At 44.3% G+C, this 26,168-nt stretch overlaps 1 protein-coding gene across 1 annotated transcript in view; it reads right to left on the reverse strand.

Annotated features, from left to right (window-relative positions):
• Positions 1 to 232: 232 nt before the first annotated feature.
• Positions 233 to 26,168, reverse strand: part of LOC126262481 (repulsive guidance molecule B-like) — a 372,022-nt gene continuing 346,086 nt past the window's right edge. The window contains exons 5-6 of the mRNA XM_049959144.1: positions 13,449 to 13,799; positions 233 to 1,963 (exon numbers count right to left, since the gene is read on the reverse strand). Of these exons, the coding sequence (XP_049815101.1) occupies positions 1,643 to 1,963; positions 13,449 to 13,799 (672 nt within the window). The 3' untranslated portion in view covers positions 233 to 1,642. The remainder of the gene's footprint in view (positions 1,964 to 13,448; positions 13,800 to 26,168) is intronic.

Below are 26,168 nucleotides of genomic sequence, written 5' to 3' on the forward strand. Positions count from 1 at the left end.
AGATATTTCTGAAAATGTTTCTACTAGCTAAGTGCAATACACTACAAGTGAGACAATATTACGCAACAGAACAGTAAATGTCTGAAGTCTGAAAGGCACCATGACACTGACTGAACATTAAGGGAAAAATTTAGCACTGATCCTTAGATGACTACAGTGTCGTCGTCATAACTCGTCTGAGCATACAGTTTACAGTACTTGCAAGGAAACATTCAGATGAATAAAACAACCATTTAAATTATGTATATAGATATATATTCGGATTTTATTTATCTGTATATACTATCTCTTTTAACCGTAAATATACTACAAATCACAAGTGTTTTTTCTTATAAATTAAAATGTACATCTCTATTTACATAGATAAAACGAAAACAAAATACTTTGTTCAGTTGCCTGTCAATACACAGCACATACACAAAAAACGAAAACAAACAAAATGACAACAACGAGGCTGTGAGTGGTGTAGATGTCGGTGGAGGCTGTGGCAGCACTGCACGGGGTTTCCCCGTGTGGCGGGGGGCGGGGAGTTCCACACCGAACACCTGGTGTCTGCTGCTTAATCCCGCCTCCCACACACGCACTCTGCCTCCGAGTAGTACACTACTGACGCAATATTACATATTTACACTGTTATTTACATACTTGTAAAATACAAACGTACTGTTGCCTAAAAAGTGGCGTAGCACTTATTTTCTCACTCGTAACGTACATCCCGATTAAAAACGACTGTGACACTTTGTAGAAAAATACTGTTCGTTAAGATGATTAATACCGAAAAACTTTCTTATGTAGTGGTGAATACTGGTACACACGCATATATGTAGGGAGTCGCATTTGGCTGAGCTGCACAAACATTGCTTGAGATCTTGTCGTGAGCTGTGTCAAACGCGCACGAAACTTTACGTTTCTGTTTGAAATGAGGGATAACAGTAAACTGCATCCATACTGCTGCCTATATCTAGGTGGAAGGGTAAGAAATTTAGCTGAAGAGTTACAGAGTGGAGCCGAGTTCATTAATCGGGACAATTTAAAGCTGCACTCCTGCGTCTGTAGTCCCGAAATGCTTTTGCCAGTGCACGATGCGGCACGGCAGTGCACACCATTTGCGGCTGTAAGGGCACTCCGTGCGCACCGGATACTGGAAGTCATTTGCGAAGGCATTCGGCGTGGCACGTGAAGGGTCCCCTCGGTGTGTGTCAGCTAAGCCCGTTTTCTGCGCCAGAGACAGGCGCCGGCTACTGTGACCCCACAAACGAGAGTGCCTAGCGGCGGCGTCGCACTGTACACCCACACTGGGAGACACCGGACTGCTACAACTCTCGTGCGCAGTCGAACCGAACCCAAAGTCCAACAATTTGCGCTCCCCATTTGCAATTCCACAAGGTATAGTGTACATGTCTACACAAGAACAGCAGTCGACACGAATCGTGAGGGCTGGTACCTTAACGCGAAAAACTGCTACAATTACACAAGTCACGGCTGAAGAGGGCGACAGCTAACACTGACGAATGAATACAGAGATTAATTTACTACTGCTAACTACGGGACTACAACATCCACTACGGCTACAGGGTTTAATGACCATTGTCACGCAGTATCGCGGGTGATGTGATAGGTTCTGTGGGTGGGGAGGGCGGCCTCAGACCGCGAGGGCGAACAACACGGAGGCGGCGAGGGCGGCACGCACCCACGCCGCCAGCGACGCCGCCCCCGAGCGCTGCTCGCGGCCGCCCCTCGGCGCGCCGCCCGACGCCGACGACGAAGACGCCGACGTGGACGGCGCGGACAGCGGGTCGAGGCGCCGCACGTCGGTGAGGGCGGCGTGGGCGGCGGCCGCGAAGTCGTCGGCGCCGGTCGTCATCACGTCGAAGACGCACCAGTCGTGGTAGGAGCCGGTCAGGTTGCTGGCGCCGCACACCGCCTCCGCGTCGGCCTGCTTCATGGCGCTGCCGCGGTCCTCCTGCAGGCACACGGGACACGGCGCGTGTCAAGCAAGGTACACTGCACTCGCCCAGATCCGACGATCAAGTCGTAATACAGAGTATACGGGATGTTACATAAAGGTACGGCCAAACTTTCAGGAAACATTCCTCACACACAAAGAAAGAAAATATGTTATGTGGACACCGTGTCCAGAAACGCTTACTTTCCACGTTAAGAGCTCATTTTATTACTTCTCTTCAAATAACATTAATCATGGAATGGAAACACAGCAACAGAACGTACCAGCGTGACTTCAAACACTTTGTTACAGGAAATGTTCAAAATGTCCTCCGCTAGCGAGGATACATGCATCCACCCTCCGTCGCATGGAATCCCTGATGCGCTGATGCAGCCCAGGAGAATGGCGTATCTATCACAGCCGTCCACAATACGAGCACGAAGAATCTCTACATATGGTACCGGGGTTGCGTAGACAAGAGCTTTCAAATGCCCCCATAAATGAAAGTCAAGAGGGTTGAGGTCAGCAGAGCGTGGAGGCCACGGAATTGGTCCGCCTCTACCAATCCATCGGTCACCGAATCTGTTGTTGAGAAGCGTACGAAAATGTGCAGGAGCTCCATCGTGCATGAGCCACATGTTGTCTCATACTTGTAAAGGCACATGTTCTAGCAGCACAGGTAGAGTCTCCCGTATGAAATCGTGATAACGTGCTCCATTGAGCGTACGTGGAAGAACATGGAGCCCAATCGAGACATCAACAATGCCTACCCAAACGTTCACAGAAAATCTGTGTTGATGACGTGATTGCACAATTGCGTGCGGATTCTCGTCAGCCCACACATGTTGATTGTGAAAATTTACAGTTGGATCACGTTGGAATGAAGCCTCATCCGTAAACAGAACATTTGCACTGAAATGAGGATTGACACACTGTCGGATGAACCATTCGCAGAAGTGTACCCGTGGAGGCCAATCAGCTGCTGATAGTGGCTGCACACGCTGTACATGGTACGGAAACAACTGGTTCTCCCGTAGCACTCCCCATACAGTGACGTGGTCAACGTCACCTTGTACAGCAGCAACTTCTCTGACGCTGACATTAGGGTTATCGTCAACTGCACGAAGAATTGCCTCGTCCATTGCAGATGTCCTCGTTGTTCTAGGTCTTCCCCAGTCGCGAGTCATAGACTGGAATGTTCCGTGCTCCCTAAGACGCCGATCAATTGCTTCGAACGTCTTCCTGTCGGGACACCTTCGTTCTGGAAATCTGTCTCGATACAAACGTACCGCGCCACGGCTACTGCCCCGTGCTAATCCATACATCAAATGGGCATCTGCCAACTCCGCATTTGTAAACATTTCACTGACTGCAAAACCAAGTTCGTGATGAACACTAACCTGTTGATGCTACGTACTGATGTGCTTGATGCTAGTACTGTAGAGCAATGAGTCGCATGTCAACACAAGCACCGTAGTCAACATTACCTTCCTTCAATTGGGCCAACTGGCGGTGAATCGAGGAAGTACAGTACATACTGACGAAACTAAAATGAGCTCTAACATGGAAATTAAGCGTTTCCGGACACATGTCCACATAACATCTTTTCTTTATTTGTGTGTGAGGAATGTTTCCTGAAAGTTTGGCCGTACCTTTTTGTAACGCCCTGTATATACTAAGATGGTATCTGTTCTTCCGGACATGTCCGAAAGAACAGGTACCATCGGTGACCATGCAGCTCGTTAGAATGAAATTACAATGAAATGAACACCCTTAGCTACTTACGGGCGTTGACACAAGTCAACGCGGACAGAGGAAAATGTGTGCGAGTGCCCGAACAGTGCCCGAACAGTGCCCGAACAGTGCCCGAACAGTGCCCGAACAGTGCCCGAACAGTGCCCGAACAGTGCCCGAACAGTGCCCGAACTCTTATGGGAATCGGTAACGCGCCGCGAGTAATGAGTGTAATGGGCGGGGGCACTACGAATGTAGTGCGGGACAATACGTTGAGAATGTGGGTTTCGCGGGAGGCGTGCCAGAGATAAATGCCTGCAGTCGCGCTATCATCTGTGTCCTCGTTGGCTCAGATGGATTGAGCGTCTGCCAAGTAAGCAGGAGATCCCGGGTTCGAGTCCCGGTCGGGGCACACATTTTCATCTGTCCCCGTTGACCTATGTCAACGCCCGTAAGCAGCTAAGCGTGTTCACTTCATTGTAATGTAATACAGAGTGTTTCAAAACCAGCGGGCACGTATGCCCCACATGTGTGACGGTTGTTCATGAGAAAACGTACGAAACAACACTGTGGATGTAAGAGAGCTCAACAATGAAGATTACTCATGTGAAATACAGAAATTGCCAAGACGTTTGGAAGTTGTAAGGAAGAAAGGACGTTATATTGAAGGGCTGTAAAGGTCTTTTGTAAGATAAACTATTCTCTTTAATTCTATCTTACAGTATACAGAGCTTCTGAAATGACCCTCTTGATATTACAATATTGTAGAGACAATATAAAGACCAACAGATTACCACATGCCATTAACAGGAGGCACTTGCTAACTTTTATAGCAGATTAGCGCATATACTGAAATGTTTCAAAATGGATTACGTAACAAACCGAGAAAGAAGAGGAAGAAAATCTCTCGACGCTACAGCGTCATTACACACCTGCACACCTCATACCGTCACGCCCAGTTCTGCCCCTCCCCCCCCCCCTTTCCCTTCTCCCAAAAGTGATCACCAGAGGCCTGACCACAACTGGACGTAGTTATGGTATTGGGAACCAACTACCATTTTTAACGTTATTTTATCCATGTTCGATCTTGTTAACTCCGCGGCTGTGAATGACAGTTGGTGATGCACAAAGGTAATCTCTACTTTGTAAAGAAAAACATCCAAGTGTATAACGGATGTGGGATGCTAAATACGCATTTTAAGAATATTATGAAGTGTGCCACAGTGATTTATTTACAGTAAGTGAGCTATGGCGGAATTCAAGAACATTTACATCGAGCTAGAAAACCACGTGGACCACACCAAAACAGATCGCTGTCTACTGGAACTTACTGTAGAGCAGACGACATGCTGTTGATGACATCTATGTAACGAAAAATATTAGCCATGGTAGATCAAAGCTAAATAAAACATTTTAAAGGTATTTGAGGCTGGTTGAGTCATTCAACAACTACCACCATGAGACAGCTGCTCAGATTATCTCCTAAGTCGATTATACAGGTACCTGTAAGAGACAGCAGACGTCATATAACACTACCTCGGGGAGCAATAGGTATCACTTCTGTTTTACTCGATTAGTTTCCATCAGTTCTATGAACTATGACCTCTGGCAGGAAATCACAAATCCAGTCGAATAGCTAAGACGATGTTCCATAAGCACATAATGTGATTACACGCCCCCTTATGAGGTACGGTCTCGAAACCCTTCTGGAATATAGACATACGAAATAAATCTGAAATCCCTTGTCGATAGCACTCAACACTTCGTCTGAATAAAGAGCTAGTTGTGTTTCACAATAATGATCTTTTCTAAATCCGTGTTGTCTGGGTGTAAATAGATCTTTCTCTTCGAGACAATTCATGTGCGAACACAATGTATGCTCCAAAATACTGCTAGATATCGTCGTTAATGATATGAGCCTTTTTTTAAATATTGGTGTGACCTGTGCAATTTTCCAGTCTTTGGGTACTGATCTTTTGTCGTGTGCTCGGTTGTATACGAGTGTTAAGAATGGAATTGCATCAGCAGACGCTGAGATGGACCTAATAGTTATACAGTTTGGACAGAAAGACTTGCTTTTATTAAGTGATTCAAGATGCTTCACCACTGTGATGATATTTACTTCTACGTTACCCACGTTGGCAGCTGTTCTCGATTCGAATTCTGGATATTTACTTCGTCTTCTTTGGTGAAGGAATTTCGGAATGCTGTGTTTAGCGCTGCTAACAAGGGAACCTCCCAATCGCACCCCCCTCAGATTTAGTTATAAGTTGGCACAGTGGATAGGCCTTGATAAACTGAACACAGATCAATTGAGGAAACAGGAAGAAGTTGTGTGGAACTGTGAAAAAATAAGCAAAATATACAAACTGAGTAGTCCATGGACCACATAGGCAACATCATGGAGAACATGAGCTCAGGAGCGCCGTGGTCCTGTGGTAGCGTGAGCAGCTGCTGAACGAGAGGTCCTTGGTTCAAGTCCTCTCTCGAGTGAAAATTTTACTTTATTTTTGCATAGTTATTATCTGTCCGTTCGTTCATTGACGTCTCTGTTCACTGTGATAAGTTTAGTGTCTGTGTTTTGCGACCGCATCGCAAAACCGTGCGATTAGTAGACGAAAGGACGTGCCTCTCCAATGGGAACCGAAAACATTTGATCGCAAGGTCATAGGTCAACCGATTCCTCCACAGGGAAACACATCTGATATATTCTATACGACACTGGTGACGGCATGTGCGTCACATGACAGGAATATGTTGTCGACCCACCTAACTTGTACACTTGGCGAATGGGTAAAAAGATTCTTCTACCTTGCCCGATTTAGGTTTTCTTGTGGATGTGATAACCACTCCCAAAAAAGTGATGAAAACATAAGAGTTTGTCACATAAACTGAAAATAAAAAGTTAAAATTTATCACTCGACGGAAGATTTGAACCACGGACCTTTCATTCCGCAGCTGCCCACGTTACCACGAGACCACGGCGCTCCTGCGTTCCTAGTGTCCTTGATGTTGCATATCTTCCCATGAACTACTCAGTTTGTATATTTTGCTTATTTTTTCACAGTTCTACACAACTTCTTCCTGTTTTCTCAATTGATCTGTGTTCGGTTTGTCAAGGCCTATCCACTGTGCCAACTTATAACTAAATCTGAGGGGGGTGCGATGGGGAGGTTCCCTTGTAAGTAATGTCATCGATGGTATTTCCATTGCTATTGCGCAGAGAAGGTATTGATTATGTTTTTGCCGCTAGCATACTTTACACACGACCAGAATCTCTCTCATTTTCTGCCAGTTTTCGAGATCAAGTTTTGTTGTGGAAAGTATTAAAAGCATCCCGCATTGAAATCCGCTCTAAATTTCGAGCGTCTGTACAGTATCGTAAACCCTGGGATTTTGCTTAAAAAAAAAATTGGTATGCTTTTGTCTTTGTTTCTACAACGGTGTTCTGACTCATTTCTCATTTTGTATTCCATGGGAGATCATCTCTCATTTTTTTTTTATTTGGACTAAATCTCTCGATTACAGTGATTTGCAATGTGGAACCGAACTCACGTAAGAATATGCCATCCTTAAAACGATCACCCTACCATTTCATATTTCCGGTCATTCGTTGTTACCGCACGAGAACGACTTTGTTAATATATAAAATGCACTAAAATGCAATAAAGGCTGTATAAGCCTGAAAATTACATCACGCTTCAAGCCAGAGAAAAAACACCCCTTTCAAATCCTTAGGATGCGGACACGGTCCAAAATCTCAGGACTGCTACCTATTTCCTCATATCCTCCCACACTGAAACTCCGAAATGATTACATGTAAAGCACCGGAGACGAATACACCAATGATTTAAAATGTCCCCGCAAGTAAAAAGCGACAGGGTTCAAATCAAGTGAGCACGAAGGCCAAACAGCTGGGCCACTTCTACCTACCCATCGATCAGGAAACACCATTAACGCCCCATTCTCGATTCATTGAAGAATCGAACTCCCATAACAGTGAAAAAGCACTAAGCGATAAATTTTTGTGTGTATCTACATCCATACTACAAATGTCACACTACAGAGCGAGATGGAAGGTACTTCGCATCAGCATAAACTGTTTTCTGACACATTGAAACCCACGTATTCCATTCATATACGGAGATGCACGCACAATAATCTCTCTTACCTCCATCTCGTTATACCTACGTGATATTTAACGTAGTGGCGGCACGCGGTCACATACCCGTAGCAGTTTTACTGAAACGAGGTACGGTCACGAAAGCCTACGCTAGTACAGGGTGAACCAGAACACCACCGACAATCTTTCAAGAGGTGTTGGTGGGATGCTGTCCAAAGAAAAAGGTCCCGTGCCAGAACTGCTACCTACCTCACGGCGGAACCGCAAGTAAACGCAATCGATTTAAATTTCTCTTAATTAGAGATAAGAATGAGCGATCTGTAATTGCTTCAGAGTTAATTTAATAGCCAAGATCGCATTCAGTGTTATTTATTCCTGATTACCGGTTTCAACGAGACTGTCGTCCTCAGACCTTTAAAAACACTTGTCATACTTCCCGACTGTATCACATACCATGTTGGTATTCTAGCTGATATTATGTAGCACATTCCACACAGGTCTGTTAATAATAAAAACCTGTTCGTCACAAATAAAAACAATCCAGTTAAAAAGCATGTCCACGCACTTAACACTCCACTGATGCTTGTTAGTGAATTGCGTAATAGTTAAAGTTCCTGCACTTGTTTACGTTAACGTTTGCATGGTGAGTTAAATACATAACGGAGCCACATTATTTGAAGTACACGTATCAACTGACTGCAATCAGACACAGGTGGAAGAAATATGTTGAAGGGCTATATGAGGATAAAGATATTGAAACCAATACCTGTATGCCACGGTAAACATCATGATGGACATCAGTAATGTACTGAACTCCTTTACATTTAAGTACCTAAATTTTGTGAAATCAGCTCTGTCTTGGAATTCTGGTTTGTCTATAAGTGAACACATTGCAACTATTGGCACCGAACTCATTTTTAAGCAATTGCTGTATCCACATAGCCACAGCTGTTTCTTGACAGTAGATTTACTACCGAAATATCTTCTTCATGCTACTGCTCAAGAACTTCCCACTTCTCTATTGTATGTGCATGTGTTTTGAATGTGGTTCCACAATACTACCAAGTTTGTTATATATTGTAATGTGCAAATTAAGTATTGTTATGCCTCTACGAAATCAATGATTTTAGGTCCTTCAACCTGGAATCTTATTTTCCAGTTTGACTCGTGCCGTGTGCTGCGCGTCATTGATTGCGTGTCCGAACTTCCACAAATCCACATTCCCTACTAAGAAAGGTGACTAACACTACGAAGCTCGTAGGCCGCTCTGAATTTATAGTATCCGTTGATTTAAAGTAAGCTTTTGACAATGGTGACTACGATTCGTGATTCACTATTTCACATGGTGAAGGTTGTATGGATAAAACCGAGAGCGCAGAAGATTACCTACAACATGTTCAGGAGGCACACGGCTGATATAAGAGTGTAACGACGTAAAAGGAAGGCAGTAGTTGACAAGGGAGTCAGACAGTGTTGTACCCTATGGACGATGTTAAATTGTCTGTACATTGAGCAAGCAGTAAAGGAAACATGGAAACTTGGTAGGGAAATTATAGTTCAAAGACAAGAAGTAAAAACTTCGAGGCTTGCTGTATGCACTTTAATTTAGAGACGGCAAAGGCCTTCGAAGATTATTATAAGATGATAATCAACAAATGTGAAAGAAGGGCAATGGACTGTAGCCCAACTAATCAGGCGATGCTGACAGATAAGGGAATGAGACACGTAAAGCAGTAAATGAGTATTGCTTTAAGGACAACAACAAAAGTGGCGATGAGCCACGCAGGGAGGATATATAAATGCAAGTTGACAACAGCCAGGAAAGTCTACTGAAGGAACTTGTCTTGAATGCAGCCTCGTACGGAAGTGAAATGTAGTCCAACAATTCAAAATATAACTGCCACTCCACGCAACTATCTCGTTGTTGTTGTTGTTGTTGCGGTCATCAGTCCTGAGACTGGTTCGATGCAGCTCTCCATGCTAGCAAGCTCCTTCATCTCCCAGTAACTACTGCACCGTACATCCTTCTGAATTTGCTTAGTGTATTCATCTCTTGGTCTCCCTCTACGATTTTTACCCTCCACGCTGCCCTCCAGTACTAAATTGGTGATACCTTGATGCCTCAGAACATGTCCTACCAACCGATCCCTTCTTCTAGTCAAGTTGTGCCACAAACTTCTCTTCTCCCCAATCCTATTCAATACTTCCTCATTAGTTACATGATCTACCCATCTAATCTTCAGCATTCTTCTGTAGCACCACATTTCGAAAGCTTCTATTCTCTTCTCTTCTTGTCTAAACTATTTATCGTCCATGTTTCAATTCCAAATATCGCTACACTCCATACGAATACTTTCAGAAACGACTTCCTGACCCTTAAATCAATATTCGATGTTAACAAATTTCGCTTCTTCTGAAACGCTTTCCTTGCCATTGCCAGTCTACTTTTATATCCTCTCTACTTCGATCATCATCAGTTATTTTGCTCCCCAAATAGCAAAACTCCTTTACTACTTTAAGTGTCTCATTTCCTAATCTAATTCCCTCAGCATCACCCGACTTAATTCGACTCATTCCATTATGCTTTTGTTGATGTTCATCTTATACCCTCCTTTCAAGACACTGTCCATTCCGTTCAACTGCTCTTCCAAGTCCTTTGCTGTCTCTGACAGAATTACAATGTCATCGACGAACCTCAAAGTTTTTATTTCTTCTCCAGGGATTTTAATACCTACTCCAAACTTTTCTTTTGTTTGCTTTACTGCTTGCTCAATATACATATTGAATAGCATCGGGGAGAGGCTACAACCCTGTCTCACTCCCTTCCCAACCACTGCTTCCCCTTCGTGCCCCTCTACTCTTATAACTGACATCTGGTTTCTGCACAAATTGTAAATAGCCTTTCGCTCCGTGTATTTTACCCCTGCCACCTTCAGAATTTGAAAGAGAGTATTCCAGTCAACATGGTCAAAAGCTTTCTCCAAGTCTACAAATGCTAGAAACGTAGGTTTGCCTTTCCTTAATCTATTTTCTAAGATGAGTCGTAGGGTCAGTATTGCCTCACGTGTTCCAATATTTCTACGGAATCCAAACTGATCTTCCCCGAGGTCGGCTTCTACCAGATTTTCCATTCGTCTGTAAAGAATTCGCGTTAGTATTTTGCAGCTGTGACTTATTAAACTGATAGTTCGGTAATTTTCACATCAGTTAACACCTGCTTTCTTTGGGATTGGAATTATTATATTCTTGAAGTCTGTGGGTATTTCGCCTGTCTCATACATCTTTCTCACCAGATGGTAGAGTTTTGTCAGGAGTCGCTCTCCCAAGGCCGTCAGTAGTTCTAATGGAATGTTGTCTACTCCTTGGGCCTTGTTTCGACTCAGATCTTTCAGTGCTCTGTCGAACTCCTCACGCAGTATCGTATCTCCCATTTCATTTTCACCTACATCCTCTCATTTCCATAATATTGTCCTCAAGTACATCGCCCTTGTATATACCCTCTATATACTCCTTCCACCTTCCTGCTTTCCCTTCTTTGCTTAGAACTGGGTTTCCATCTGAGCTCTTGATATTCATGCAAGTGGTTCTCCTTTGTCCAAAAGTCTCTTTAATTTTCCTGTAGGCAGTATCCATCTTACCCCTAGTGAGATAAGCCTCTAAATCCTTACATTTGTCCTCTAGCCGTCCCTGCTTAGCCATTTTGCACTTCCTGTCGATCTCATTTTTGAGACGTTTGTATTCCTTTTTGCCTGCTTCATTTACTGCATTTTTGTATTTTCTCCTTTCATCAATTATTTTCAGTACCTCTTCTGTTACCCCAGGATTTCTACTAGCCCTCGTCTTTTTACCTACTTGATCCTCTGCTGCCTTCACTACTTCATCCCTCAGAGCTACCCATTCTTCTTCTACTGTATTTCTTTCCCCCATTCTTGTGAATCGTTCCCTAATGCTCTCCCTGAAACACTGTACAACCTCTGGTTTAGTCAGTTTATCCGGGTCCCATCTCCTTAAATTCCCACCTTTTTGCAGTTTCGTCAGTTTTAATCTACAGTTCATAACCAATAGATGGTGGTCAGAGTCGACATCTGCCCCTGGAAATGTCTTACAATTTAAAACCTGGTTCCTGATTATATAATCTGATACCTTCTAGCATCTTCAGGATTCTTCCATGTAGGTAGGAACGGTAAACCCCGCAAGGCGGCACAAGTATCTAGTACCGAAGTCAATAATGTTTCACTCCTCATAGACGATCTGTCATAACACGAGGAAGCAGTCACAAACAACAGCCCAGACACATCTCACCCTCCACAGGAGATAGACATTACCAAAGACAGCAGGCCAAAGGACACACTGACAAGGGGAGGCCGCCAATTGTGAAATTCAGATCCGATTCATACTGCGCATAATAAAAGCTCATGGCCAGAGGTGTCATGTGGCAAAGCACCAAGATGCACTTCTCAGCCGTTGTCGAGAAAATCGACAGTTACAAGAAACCGTTGCGGTGAAATACTCTCTACGATTAATAATTTTCTACAGCGTCGTCACGCAGCGCTAAGGGCTCGGGTTCGTAATCCGAAGATCGCCGGATCGAATATCGCGCCATGCAAATTTTTGTTATTATTAGTTTTTGTAATATATATATTAATGAATTGCTTATGCATGTTGGTGAAGGCGGATCGCTCTCCAATTGCACCGCCTCCATTTTTCCGTTTGTTTAACAGGGTGTACCAAAGCTCTCACGTCCGCACTGATTTTCGACGATGTTATAAGTTGCGCTAGGGACCGCATCTACCTTCTTTCGAAGTTAGCAGGCAACTACGCTGTTATGCGGCGGCTCGTTTCGGCCCATTCAACATCTGTCCTTCAAGTGTAACGAGCGAGTAACGGAGTTTATGTTTCATACCTGCCACAGCAAATTTGTGTTCGTGGGGCCTCTATTGTAATTCGAACGTTTGACTTACGCTATACGCATTCGTTTCGGAATATCGCTTCTACGTCTTCCGTTAACTATACGTGGTCAACATAATGAAGACAATTAATAACATTTGTGAAATACAACTTTGTTTGCGGTTTTTTCCACAAACAAACGACTTTCAACAACTTATTATATGCATAATTGTTGCAACTGATTGCCACGAATTGTGTGTGTGTGTGTGTGTGTGCATTTGAATTACAAAAAACAAATACTAAAAAAAAGGTTGCATCGCGCGGGATTCGATCCGGCGACCTTCGGATTACGAACCTGAGCGCTTACCACTGCGCCTCGACGCTGTATAAAATTATTTTTCGTAGAGAGTATTTCACCACAACGGTTTCTTTTTAACTGTCGATTTTCTCGACAACGGCTGAGAAGTGCATCTTGGTGCTTTGCCACATTACACCTCTGGCCATGAGCTTTTATTATGCGCAGTATGAATCGAATCTGAATTTCACAATTGGCGGCCTCCCCTTGTGAGTGCCCAAGCCTAACTGAATGTGTAATAAATACTTTTCCTTTTATCCTTACATCCCGTCCTGGAGGAATAAGTCATCAAGGGTGATCTCTTCAGCGCACACCACACAGTAGTAAAAAAGAAACCCACGAGACGCTGGCACAGGAGGGGAGTCTGTGGAGGGAAAGCGAGGCAAGTGGTGAGTGTTACTTACGAGAGGGTGCAGCAGCTCGCTGCTGGGGCAGCCCCTGGCGCACAGCTGGAGGCCGCTGCTTGGCCGGCCGCCGCCGCCGCCGCCGAACGCCACGTGTCGGGGGAGGCGCGCCGAGAAGGCGAGGTAGCGGCCGGCGCGCCGCACCACCACCAGCGCGTCCACGTGGCGCACCCACAGCTCGACGCGCCGGCCATCCTCGTGCACCGACAGCTGCACGTTGCCGCCGGCAGAGCGCTGCGTGCCGTCCACGAAGGTGGCGGGCAGCGGCGCGTCCGCCGTCGCCTCGTACGTCTTGCGGTGGCGCGAGCACGCGGCCGACCCGGCGGGGGCGCCGCGCACGATCACAGTCACCTGCACCACACACAGACAGACAGATTAGATTAATACAAGTTCCATGGATCACGAATACGATATTTCGTAATGATGTGGAACGAGTCGAATTTTCCAATACATGACGTAATTAGGTTAATTTAACAACATACTTAAGTTAATATAACAACTTTATTTTTTTGTGTTTTTGTTTTTCTTTATTTATTATTTTTATTTATTTTTTGTTTTTTATAATTTTTTTTCTTAATTTATATTTAAAAATTCCTCTATGGAGTAGAAGGAGTTGTCATTCAGAAATTCTTTTAATTTCTTCTTAAATACTTGTTGGTTATCTGCCAGACTTTTGATACTATTTGGTAAGTGACCAAAGACTTTAGTGCCAGTATAATTCACCCCTTTCTGTGCCAAAGTTAGATTTAATCTTGAATAGTGAAGATCATCCTTTCTCCTAGTATTGTAGTTATGCACACTGCTATTACTTTTGAATTGGGTTTGGTTGTTAATAACAAATTTCATAAGAGTATATATACTGAGAAGCTACTGTGAATATCCCTAGGTCCTTAAATAAATGTCTGCAGGATGATCTTGGGTGGACTCCAGCTATTATTCTGATTACACGCTTTTGTGCAATAAATACTTTATTCCTCAGTGATGAATTACCCCAAAATATGATGCCATATGAAAGCAATGAGTGAAAATAGGCGTAGTAAGCTAATTTACTAAGATGTTTATCACCAATTTAATCTCTCATCAATGGACACACCTAAAAATTTGGAATATTCTACCTTAGCTATATGCTTCTGATTAAGGTCTATATTTATTAATGGCGTCATACCATTCACTGTACGGAACTGTATGTACTGTGTCTTATCAAAATTCACTGAGAGTCCGTTTACAAGGAACCACTTAGTAATTTTCTGAAAGACAGTATTGACAATTTCATCAGTTAATGCTTGTTTGTCAGGTGTGATTACTATACTTGTATCATCAGCAAAGAGAACTAACTTTGCCTCTTCATGAATATAGAATGGCAAGTCATTAATATATAATAAGAACAACAAAGGACCCAAGACTGACCCTTGTGGAACCCCATTTTTGATAGTTCCCCAGTTTGAGGAATGTGCTGATCTTTGCATGTTATGAGAACTATTTATTTCAACTTTCTGCACTCTTCCAGTTAGGTACGAATTAAACCATTTGTGCACTGTCCCACTCATGCCACAATACTTGAGCTGTCACTGCTGCGCTCACACTGGGCCGCAAAGCGGCAGCATATAAATGACCTAGTAGATTTAAATTTAATATTTCCATGTTTACAACTTAGCCAGTACTGTCCAGATTATTTAACTTGAAAACAAATCAGGCAATTAAACTATTAAAGTAATAGGCTATAAATCTGTACATACACATAAATGTTAGGCTATACATCTGTACATACACACAAATGTTATCGAAAATTTGTGTTTCTTCCTAATGCGCAACCCGCTTGCACTTTCCTCTCACTATATCACAAAAGTCATGGATTTAGGCAATCAGATTCCGTAAACAGCGATCGTGTGAGACCCAACTCGCTTTATTTGTTCACGAGACCCGTAAAATATTAGATACAGGCTCCCAGATAGACGCCATTTTCCTTGACTTCCGGAAGGCGTTCGATACAGTTCCGAACTGTCGCCTGTTAAACAAAGTAAGAGCCTACGGAATATCAGACCGGCTGTGTGGCTGCATTGAAGAGTTTTTAGCAAACAGAACACAGCATGTTGTTATCAATGGAGAGACGTCTACAGACGTTAAAGTAACCTCTGGCGTGCCACAGGGGAGTGTTATGGGACCACTGCTTTTCCGTACCAGGTCGAGTTGACGGAGGAGATAAAGAAGATCCAAAGAAGAGCGGCGCGTTTCGTCACAGGGTTATTTGGTAAGCGTGATAGCGTTACGGAGATGTTTAGCAAACTCAAGTGGCAGACTCTGCAAGACAGACGCGCTGCATCGCGGTGTAGCTTGCTTTCCAGGTTTCGAGAGGGTGCGTTTCTGGATGAGGCATCGAATATATTGCTTCCCCCTACTTATACCTCCCGAGGAGATCACGAATGTAAAATTAGAGAGATTCGAGCGCGCACGAAGGCTTTCCGGCAGTCGTTCTTCCCAAAAAACCATACGCGACTGGAACAGGAAAGGGAGCTGATGACAGTGGCACGTAAAGTGCCCTCCGCCACACACCATAGGGTGGCTTGTAGATCAGGGATATTAGAATTATGCATTAATACCTTCAGCTGCTGACGGGCGTTGATTTGTATCAGTGGGGACAGGTCAAAATGTGTGCCCCGACCATGACTCGAACCCGGGATCTCCTGCTTACATGGCATACGCTCTATCCATCCGAGCCACCGAGGGCACAGAGCATAGTACCACTGCAGGGACTATCTCCCGCACGCCTCCCGCGAGACCCACATTCTCACCTTGTATGTCCAGACACTACTTTCGTAGTGTCCCACCCCAACACGCTCATTACTCGCGGAATACATTCTTACCAAGTCCCGTAAGAGTTCGGGGAATATGTGTGCATCCGCACAGATGGAGGAGGTCATGGCTGGTATTGGCAAAACGATATATTGATATGGATATGGTGTCTCTTCTTTCGGACATGTCCGAAAGAACAGACACCATATCCATATAAGTTATAAGGGAGGTCAGTAGGTTATGTGCTGCGGGTATCGCTCTGTTCACTAGTATTTGTGACGACGTATCGGTCTTTTCAATTTGTGATTCTCAAGTCTTTCGGTGTCAGTTTGTTCGTTTATATTATCTAAAGGCAAGCTTTGAATGATCTATGTTTGTGTTCCAGCCTTTTTCTAGTTTATAATTTTATTCGAAGGAGATTTTGAACAACGAGGGGGAATTGCAGTAGCATCTGGACACGTAACAACACAGTAAAAATACAGGGTGTTACAAAAAGGACTTCACAACTTCAAAAATTTATATAAATTTATTGAAAGAAGATACAGAGCTGGGTTTAATGTCATTTTGTAGGGAAACACATCATTTTTTTTACCTTAAACTAAAGACGACATGGTTGTGATGACACAGTGCAAGAGAGATGGAACAAATGTTAGATGATCTAAACACAAAATTAGAAGAACATGGAATGAAAATTAACAAGAAGAAAACGAAAAGCATGGTAATTGGAGGAAAGGGGAGAAAATGCTGTATGAAAATAGGGGGAGAGGAAATAGGGAAAGTGAATAACTTCAGTTACTTGGAAAGTGCAATAGTGGATGATTTGTATTGCTAAACAGAAATTAGGAAAAGAATTGCATTGGAAAAAGAAGGATTAAAGAGGAAACAGAAATTACTTTGTGGGCCACTAAACAAAGATCTGAGGAAAAGACTTACCAAATGTTACATCTGGAGTGTGGCACTATATGGTGCGGGGACCTGGACATTGAGAAAGGCAAATGAAAGAAGATTGGAGGCACTAGAGATGTGGATATGGAGAAGAATCTAAAAAGTGAAATGGGAAGAACGAGTAAGGAATGAAGAAGAATTAAGAAGAGTTGGAGAAGAAAGAAACATGCTGAAAGTTATCAGAAAGAAAACGGAACTGGATTGGACATTGTTCGACGAGCGATTGTTTATTGAAGGAAGGAATAGAAGGAATGGTGGAGGGACAAAGGAAAAGAGGAAAAAGAAGATATCAAATGCTGGACAATATAAACGGAGACAAATATTCAGAAATGAGAAGACTGGCTATGGACAGACGAAAGTGGAAGAGGCTTAACCGATGACAAGACTTGCCGTAAGGCAGAATACCATAATCTACTACTACTACTACTACTACTACTACTACTAAAGACGTTGTGTGTGGCTTCTGTTGCTTATCCTGCCTACATCCCACTGGAAGTAAATTTCTTCCCAAACTCACTGTAGCATTGCAGGTGTAATTTGCTCAGTGGCAGCATAAATTGTTCAAAGTTCAGGTACGGAAGCCGGCACAGAGGAACGAACACGATATCCTCTATGAATCCCCATAAAAGAAGTCCAGAGGTGTCAGGTCTGGGGAAGCGATGGGCCATGCAATTGGCGCATCACGGCCGATCCATTGACCTGGAAAGCGGTCAGTGAGAAATTCCAGAAAGTCAGCCAGGTAGCGGGGTGATGCACCACCTTGCATGAAGTAAACATTTCGTTCTTCGTCATTCTCATCGATCTGTGGTATCAAAAATTGTGGTAACATATCCAGGTCCACTGGCCCATTGAGGGTTCTCTCACGGGAAAAAAAAGGAGCTGTACACTTTGTTCTTGCTCAATGCACAAAAAATTTTCAGTTTAGGCCTACTAGGAGGACCTTTAGCGTACTTGGTACGGAAATTACGCTGAACTGTTGTCGCCGACGTCGATTATTCAAACCAAAACATACAGTTAGCACGCTCGGGTCCAGTGAATTCGTGGAATACTACAGAAATCAGAGTACCGTTTTTTCAAACTCTGCTCAAAAATCAAACTGTAATCGAGGATCATACCACTATTTGAGCATTACGAGCAGTTAGTGTTAAAGGGGAGCGCTTATGTAGAACAACTGTATTTTTTTTTTTGTTAATTTGTCTGTTTTCAAGGGCCACAAGAAGATGAAGGCATATGTTGACAGAGCCAGAAGATCAGCTACTTTCTATCTTTATTGCAAACTACGAATGAATTGTCAAGTTTTCTCCTTATATGATGTCGCAAGTTTGTTGAGAGTCTCTTCCCCCCCCCCCCACCGTTTTTAATGTTCCAGAGCAAATGGAACATTGTACTTCACTGATGCCACACTTCGTGAAATATTTCCGAACTAGGGACATGGCCATTCTGTAATACGACGGATATGCGACGAAGTCTGCGAGAAACTGCCACATTGACCAGATTGGGTAAGTCTCGGGCACTTACGTACACGTATACCATGTAATAGCCCATGGCACGTGTTAACAGGTACTTTGTCTCAGAAATGCTTTACCAGTTCTTATACTATGTGTTTGTTATGTGTGTCTGTCTGCGTTGCTATTAAAATGGCACTGATCGCTTTTCCTGTTGTCTACAATAACGTATATTTCAAAGCTATGGAAATTTTACAAATAAAAATTACTCGTTTTCCGAAAAAGTTTTATTTGAAAACCGAAAAATTTAGCACTCTTGCTACAGCTAACATACTTAATTTTTTTTTTTACTGAGAACGGGGTAAAAACGAACATCGATAATAAGAGACCAAACAAATACTAAAAATTACTGGTATAGGTTTTAACCGGTGTATTTTTTCTATCCATAATAGTTACTTGCTGTATACGGTACGTTTAATTCTAGCCGTTCTCTCAGTTACAGTCGAAGAACATCCACATTTACTAGGAGACGCCGTAAATCGAGGAATGGTTTTCGCACGCATTAAAAAGATATCACTCGTCCCCTCGTCGTGTGTATAGGGCTGCGGGCACAGACATCGGTTCAGCCAGCAGTCGAGAGCGAAGAAACACTGCAGGCGTGCCACGATGCAAAGGGGCTAGCGAACCGTGTCCGAAAATGTCGCCGCGCGGAACAAAACCTCGGCTGTGGTAGAGGAGGTAGTGGAGCGGGGAATAAAAAGGGAGCAACCAGTCCTGCTGTGGCATTCTGCGCCTGCGCCAAGGTCAAGACAGACGATGACGTCAGACAGCTCAGCCACTGCAGGGCGGCAGAGCACGTGGCTTAACAGTTTCACACAGCGATCGTTAACACTTTAATGACCTACGGGACTTCAGCAAAACGTATGTTTTCCAGTGTCCACTGGGGTCGGGAATCCCACCGTTGTTGTTACTGCCACATAGTTGGGCAGTCAACAGGTCCATTGCGTGGTGTGTAAAACGCGAATCACAATAGAGGGAAAAAAAGACTGATAACGGACAAGCAGTCCGAAACTAGTCGCTGAACTCCGTCCTGAAACTCTTGGTCGCCAGTTACTTCTGGATGTACGACCAGAACTCCGTCCTGAAACTCTTGGTCGCCAGTTACTTCTGGATGTACGACCAGTACTTGGGTCAGTGGGGCGGCCAGACAGGGCGAACAGGGTCGCAGCGAAAGCGACAGCTCGCGTGTCTCTGTGGCGGGGCGAGCGGGGGAGGGGGGGGGGGACAAGGTGTGCTGCCGGGCGTCGCCCCAAGAAGTAAACACAAACACAAGAGAAGGGAAAGAGGGAGAGGGAAAGGGAAAGGGAAAGGAAGGGCTGGTGGCACAGCCCAAGGTAGGGTCCAGCCGCCTGCTCTCTGGGGAATGGCCCGCCAGAGTCATCGCCGCCCCCCCCCCTCCCTCTGCGTGCTGTGTCTCGGCAGTCTCCGCCAACGGTCGGACCAGCCACAGCGCATTCGGCGCAGGCGATACTGTAACTGCGGCGCACACCAACCTAAGTTACAGCAGCTGCCTTGTGTTATACTCTGTTCATTTTGAAGTTTAAGCCTGGGTTATTTTAAAATACAGCTACCAGCCAGATTTGATACATTTTTTGTTTATCCCAGTATAGTTTTCGGGCTTTCGTACATCTTCCATAGCACATCATAAGCTCTCATCAACTGCATTTTGGGAAACATGAGCGCCATCAACCAGAACAGGCAGTAAGTATACAACTCACGAAGTACAACAGCTAAATAAACCGTTATTTTGCATAGAGCAGCTGCAGCATTCAGAATGCGTTAACGATAGTCTCATTTGAAGACTAATATATATATTACGCCGACTGACGATCACCGAAATCCCAAAACGCTTGTTAGAAACAAACTATGTAAAAAGTTATGCCATATTTCTTAAAGTAATAGAATCTACAGTCAAGGAGCTCAACAACCAGAAAAATGGATAAATCAATATAAGCTCAGAGGCTTCCACGGCCAGTTTCAATGTGAATAAAATAGTTTTGGGTGTCAGGCCACGTCATTAGGAAATACTAAAACATTTACAATGCCGATGTTTCGACCTGCTTTTGAGTGGTCCTCTTCAGGGCAACTTATTATTTAATGTTTAACAGTGGAGTCTACAGTGCTCGAAGTATTTCACCGCGTGCGTTGTTACGTCATTGGTTTGTCCTACCCACAGAACGCAAGCCATACCTTGTCTAGTACAGTCGCGTGCAGTTATGAAGACACTTTAGTGTCGCATCGCCCAACTCGTGGCGCATGTGACCTGCAGTGCACGAAATTTAAGTTGTTAGTAGGCTGTAGGCTAGCCCGATATTCATTTTAAATGAAATTTTTTTACCAAGAACTAAAATTGCAATGTATACTTAAAAAAGGGTTATACATACATCTCCGAGGACTTTCGAGCACAGTGCGTACATATATCTTACATCAACTGCGAAAAATACAGGGAGGAGCAAGAACGCTTGTAGTACAAAAAACGATAAGCAGCGTGAAAAGTATTTTGAAAAAAAAAGACATTAAAGTACTGTACGGTAAAACTCAGGTAAGTAGTCTCAAATGGACGAGAGAAAGTATAAATTAGACACGAAAACTAGTAAAGAACCTGTCGGAGAAAGTTTACTTTACCTGCGTGTCATTCCCAAATGCTTTTATGAAGACTTTGAAGTATGCAGAGAAAAAAAAATTAAACGGCGAGACAAGTAGAACAAAAAAAAAAAAACTATGTTTCAGCAGTCTTCGTTACCCACGACTCTTAAATGTACGCCGGCCGCGGTGGTCTAGCGGTTCTAGGCGCTCAGTCCGGAACCGCGCGACTGATACGGTCGCAGGTTCGAATCCTGCCTCGGGCATGGATGTGTGTGATGTCCTTAGGTTAGTTAGGTTTAAGTAGTTCTAAGTTCTAGGGGACTGATGACCACAGATGTTAAGTCCCATAGTGCTCAGAGCCATTTTCTTAACTGTACAGTAGGCTTTGTGTTAAACGGCCTTCTTACATGTCAACTGACTCCTGACAGCTGTCCTATTTTCTCCCAAGTAAGGACTACGTGTTTGGTTCTATTTCCAGTAACTCCTGAACCTCGAGATAAATGTGACGCAATACTCCACAAGCTCGTATTTTGTTCACTCAGCAACACTGCTCAGATGTATCGAGTACCTTTCGGAAGCCACCAAAGCACCTAACAAGGCATCAACCCGGGTAGCTGTTACCCACGAAGTACAGATCTCACGGAGGAACAGAGGTAGGTCACCTTCGTTAGTTGATCTTATTTTTCGAAAAACAAAAAATATCACAGTACGTCGACGTATAATGCCTTTTAGAAATCTACAAACGATTGACGTTAGCGATATAGGCCTATAACTACGCCCCTATGTCCGCTGACTCTTCTTGAAAATCTTTTCCCAATCGCTTGAAACCTTTTAGTAGCTCGAGCCACCTGTGTAGAATCGTCTCACGAATCGCTAGCGTTACATAATCTGAAATTTGCAGTCCTTATCTCTCAAACTGCGGGATCTACCAGTTAACGACACTTGGGGGCTTGTCGCAAATATAGGATAGGGCGCAGGTACTTTCTTATTTGAAACACACACCATACAACGGCCGTTACTCATTGAAGTGTGTTACTGAGCGAATTCGAAAGGGAGGAACCTAGCTTTTGGGTTTTCTTTCCATACGCTCACCAGGAGCTCACCGTCGGAACCCAGCACGAATTCAAGGAACAGTTTAACACTGCGCCTCCGTGTCGTCTTTCTGATCGAAACTCTATTGTTTTGTGGGTGGACACGTTCATGGATACCGGAAGTGAGCAGAAAAAGCCAGGACCTTAAGGCCGAACCACCAGGACAGCAGAAAACTTCGAAAAAGTAAGGCTGGCGATTTGGAATTCCTCCCAAGCGATCTGCACGGAAACATGCAACTGCTCTTGCAATTTCTGATCTCACAGCGAGACGAATTCTTCTGAAGACTTGGAATTTCATCCATACAAACTGGCAGTGGCACACAACCGAGGGGATTTTGTTTCACGAAAAAATCCATGTGAAGCCTTGATCGAAAACTGCCTCACGATGCTCTATCTTTCTTTAGCGACGGGGCACATTTTCATTTGTGTGTCTGCGTGACAAGCAAAGAAAAAACATGCGATACTGGAGTGGCACGAACTCTCGAGACGTTTATGAGCAACCCCTGCATACAGAGTGTGTGACTGATGTGCATTATCCAAAATTGGCACTATTGACCCACAGTTTTTCGAAGAGATCGATAGAGCACTTACGGTCAATGCTGAGCGTCATGTCCTGACGATTGAGTTTTTTTTTTCTTCCCGTACTCGAAGAAACAGATGTGGGCGAGGCCTGATTCAAACAATACGGCGCCACAGCTCACACTGCACCAACGTCAATGACACATTTGCGCCAACACTTCCCCGACCGTGTCACCTCTCTGAGGAAGGGGGGGGGGGCGGGGGGAGGGGGAGATCTTCAGTGCAAACCACGCTCGCCAGATTTTTTAATTTTTAATTTTTTTTACGGGGTATCTTAAAACTATGGTGTGTACCAGTCGTCAAGGGGCCATTTTCTTGCTGCTTTTGCCCACATAGAGGCGCGCTGGAGAAAGTGGACCGAAACCTCGGATTTGGACTCTTCAAATGCATTGAGCGGAACGGATATCTTTTTCAAAACCTAATGAAATAAAACTTTAAATGTACCTCTATCTAAAGAAAGATGAAAGTGATATCTCCAATACTTTGATTTATGATTTTTTAAATAAGGAAGTTCCTGCGTCGCACCCTGAACTTGTCCCAACACCTTTTCCACCATGTTTTATGTCTTCGGACTACGGAGGCGAAAGGTAACGAAAATGTGCTGGGTATCAGGGACCTGGGAACAGTAGGAAAAGGAGGCAGATATAAAACAATTTAAAGAAATAATGCCGTGTCGGAAAAACTGAAAACAAACAGCGAAGAGGAACAGGTATGAAAACGAAACAAAACGACGGCCGGAACGTAACAGAAATTGCTCTGGAAGCGAGTGCGACTGATGGAGAGTAATAACCGCGTGCTGCCGGAAAGGGAACGAATGGCGAAGAGAGGCGGCGGGAGAAGATTGGAGGCGGGCAGAAAAAGAGCAACGAATCTGGGGGCACCGCTAAGAACAAGTGCGCGCCGCGGCGTGACAAAATATAATGGCTGCCCGCCGCAGAAGTCGGCGCCAGCGAGGCGGGCCTCAGGGACGCAGCGCCGGGGGTACGGCCGCATCTTGCCACAGCTATGCAATTCTCAGCAACAGTCGCCGGAAGCGACGTGGGCTGGGGCCGCAGCTGTACTTTTAGTCATCACGAGCGTGTCACGCAACTTATCAACGAACTGCAGTGAAAGACGTTAGCAGAGAGACGAGATACACTACTGGCCATTAAAATTGCTACACCAAGAATAAATGCAGATGATAAACGGGTATTCATTCGACAAATATATTATACTAGAACTGATATCTGATTACATTTTCAAGCAATTTGGGTGAATAGAACCTGAGAAATCAGTACCCAGAACAACCACCTCTGGCCGTAATAACGGCCTTGATACGCCTCGGCATTGAGTCAAACATAGCTTGGATGGCGTGTACAGGTACAGCTGCCCATGCAGCTTCAACACGATACCACAGTTCATATGGCGTATTGTGACAAGCCAGTTGCTCGGTCACCATTGACTAGACGTTTTCTATTGGTGAGAGGTACGAGAATGTGCTCGCCAGGGCAGCAGTCGAACATTTTCTGTATCCAGAAATGCCCGTACATGTCCTGCAACATGCGGCCGTGCATTATCCTGCTGAAATGTAGGGTTTCGCAGGGATCGAATGGAGGGTAGAGCCACGGGTCGTAACACATCTGAAATGTAACGTCCACTGTTCAGAGTGCCGTCAATGCGAACAAGAGGTGACCGAGACGTGTAACCAATAGCACCCCACACATATCTGTGTATGCGTGACGAGCGTAAGAACTTTCGCGCGATCATTCGGCTTCCGCATCGGTTACGTGTACGTTCTTCCGAATGATATTGTGGAATGTTGATCATCCATTAATTGGGATAACACTTCCGAGTTAGAATGTAAACGGTGCAACCTGCGATTTTTCTTTAATCGTCTCAGAATATAGATGTTCATACCAGACGTAGAACAGTGTTGTGCTTAACGTTGAGTGGCTCCCGTAAACCCGCTTGCATATTGCGATAGATAATTTCAAGCAAGCCAGCAGCGGTGTGGAGCAGAACAATACGATCGCCGCGGTATTATCAGGTACGTGGTGTGGACAGCCCGCAACGTCACAAGGAACGACAAACAGTTTAAAAACCATCCCCACCCATTTGTACTCCCGGGCGTGTTACACCGCGTTTGTACAAATATCCTGTATGCTCAACGGTACATTATTGACAACATCTCTGCCCAGTGAGTGTTTCGAAAAGCTAGTGGCACTGTGAGATGCAAGTTGCCTCCTAATTTACAGCATCTGGTGTTTTTGGGAAACCTTCCAAAATTTTGTTTAAAAAGAGCTTAATGTGTTCTATTAGACTGCATAAAATTATCAGTCAAGTAAAATATCATATAAAAGATGGTCAGAAACAGTCTGAAAATCTTGTAAGGTGTTGGAGGGTAGGCTGTGCTGCGAAATAACTTAAGAAAAAACTGGATATATTTGCTAAGGATCCACGCAGAGCCAAAGGCGGGGCGGCCTCGTGCGATGTCATCTACAGGTACGCTATGAGAACAACGGACAGTAACTGTACGAGGTGCATTCAAGTTCTAAGGCCTCTGATTTTTTTTCTAATTAACTACTCACCCGAAATCGATGAAACTGGCGTTACTTCTCGACGCAATCGCCCTGCAGACGTACACATTTTTCACAAAGCTGACGCCATGATTCCATGGCAGCGGCATAGGCTTCTTTAGGAGTCTGTTTTGATCACTGGAAAATCGCTGAGGCAATAGCAGCACGGCTGGTGAATGTGCGGTCATGGAGAGTGTCTTTCATTGTTGGAAAAAGCCAAAAGTCACTAGGAGCCAGATCAGGTGAGTAGGGAGCATGAGGAATCACTTCAAAGTTGTTATCACGAAGAAACTGTTTCGTAATGTTAGCTCGATGTGCGGGTGCGTTGTCTTGGTGAAACAGCACACGCGCAGCCCTTCCCGGACGTTTTTGTTGCAGGGCAGGAAGGAATTTGTTCCTCAAAACATTTTCGTAGGATGCACCTGTTACCGTAGTGCCCTATGGAACGCAATGGGTAAGGATTACGCCCTCGCTGTCCCAGAACATGGACACCATTTTTTCAGCACTGGCGGTTACCCGAAATTTTTTTGGTGGCGGTGAATCTGTGCGCTTCCATTGAGCTGACTGGCGCTTTGTTTCTGGATTGAAAAATGGCATCCACGTCTCATCCATTGCCACAACCGACGAAAAGAAAGTCCCATTCGTGCTGTCGTTGCGCGTCAACATTGC

This window comes from Schistocerca nitens, chromosome 6 (assembly GCF_023898315.1).
Source record: "Schistocerca nitens isolate TAMUIC-IGC-003100 chromosome 6, iqSchNite1.1, whole genome shotgun sequence".
In the NCBI taxonomy this organism is placed as follows: Eukaryota; Metazoa; Arthropoda; class Insecta; order Orthoptera; family Acrididae; genus Schistocerca; species Schistocerca nitens.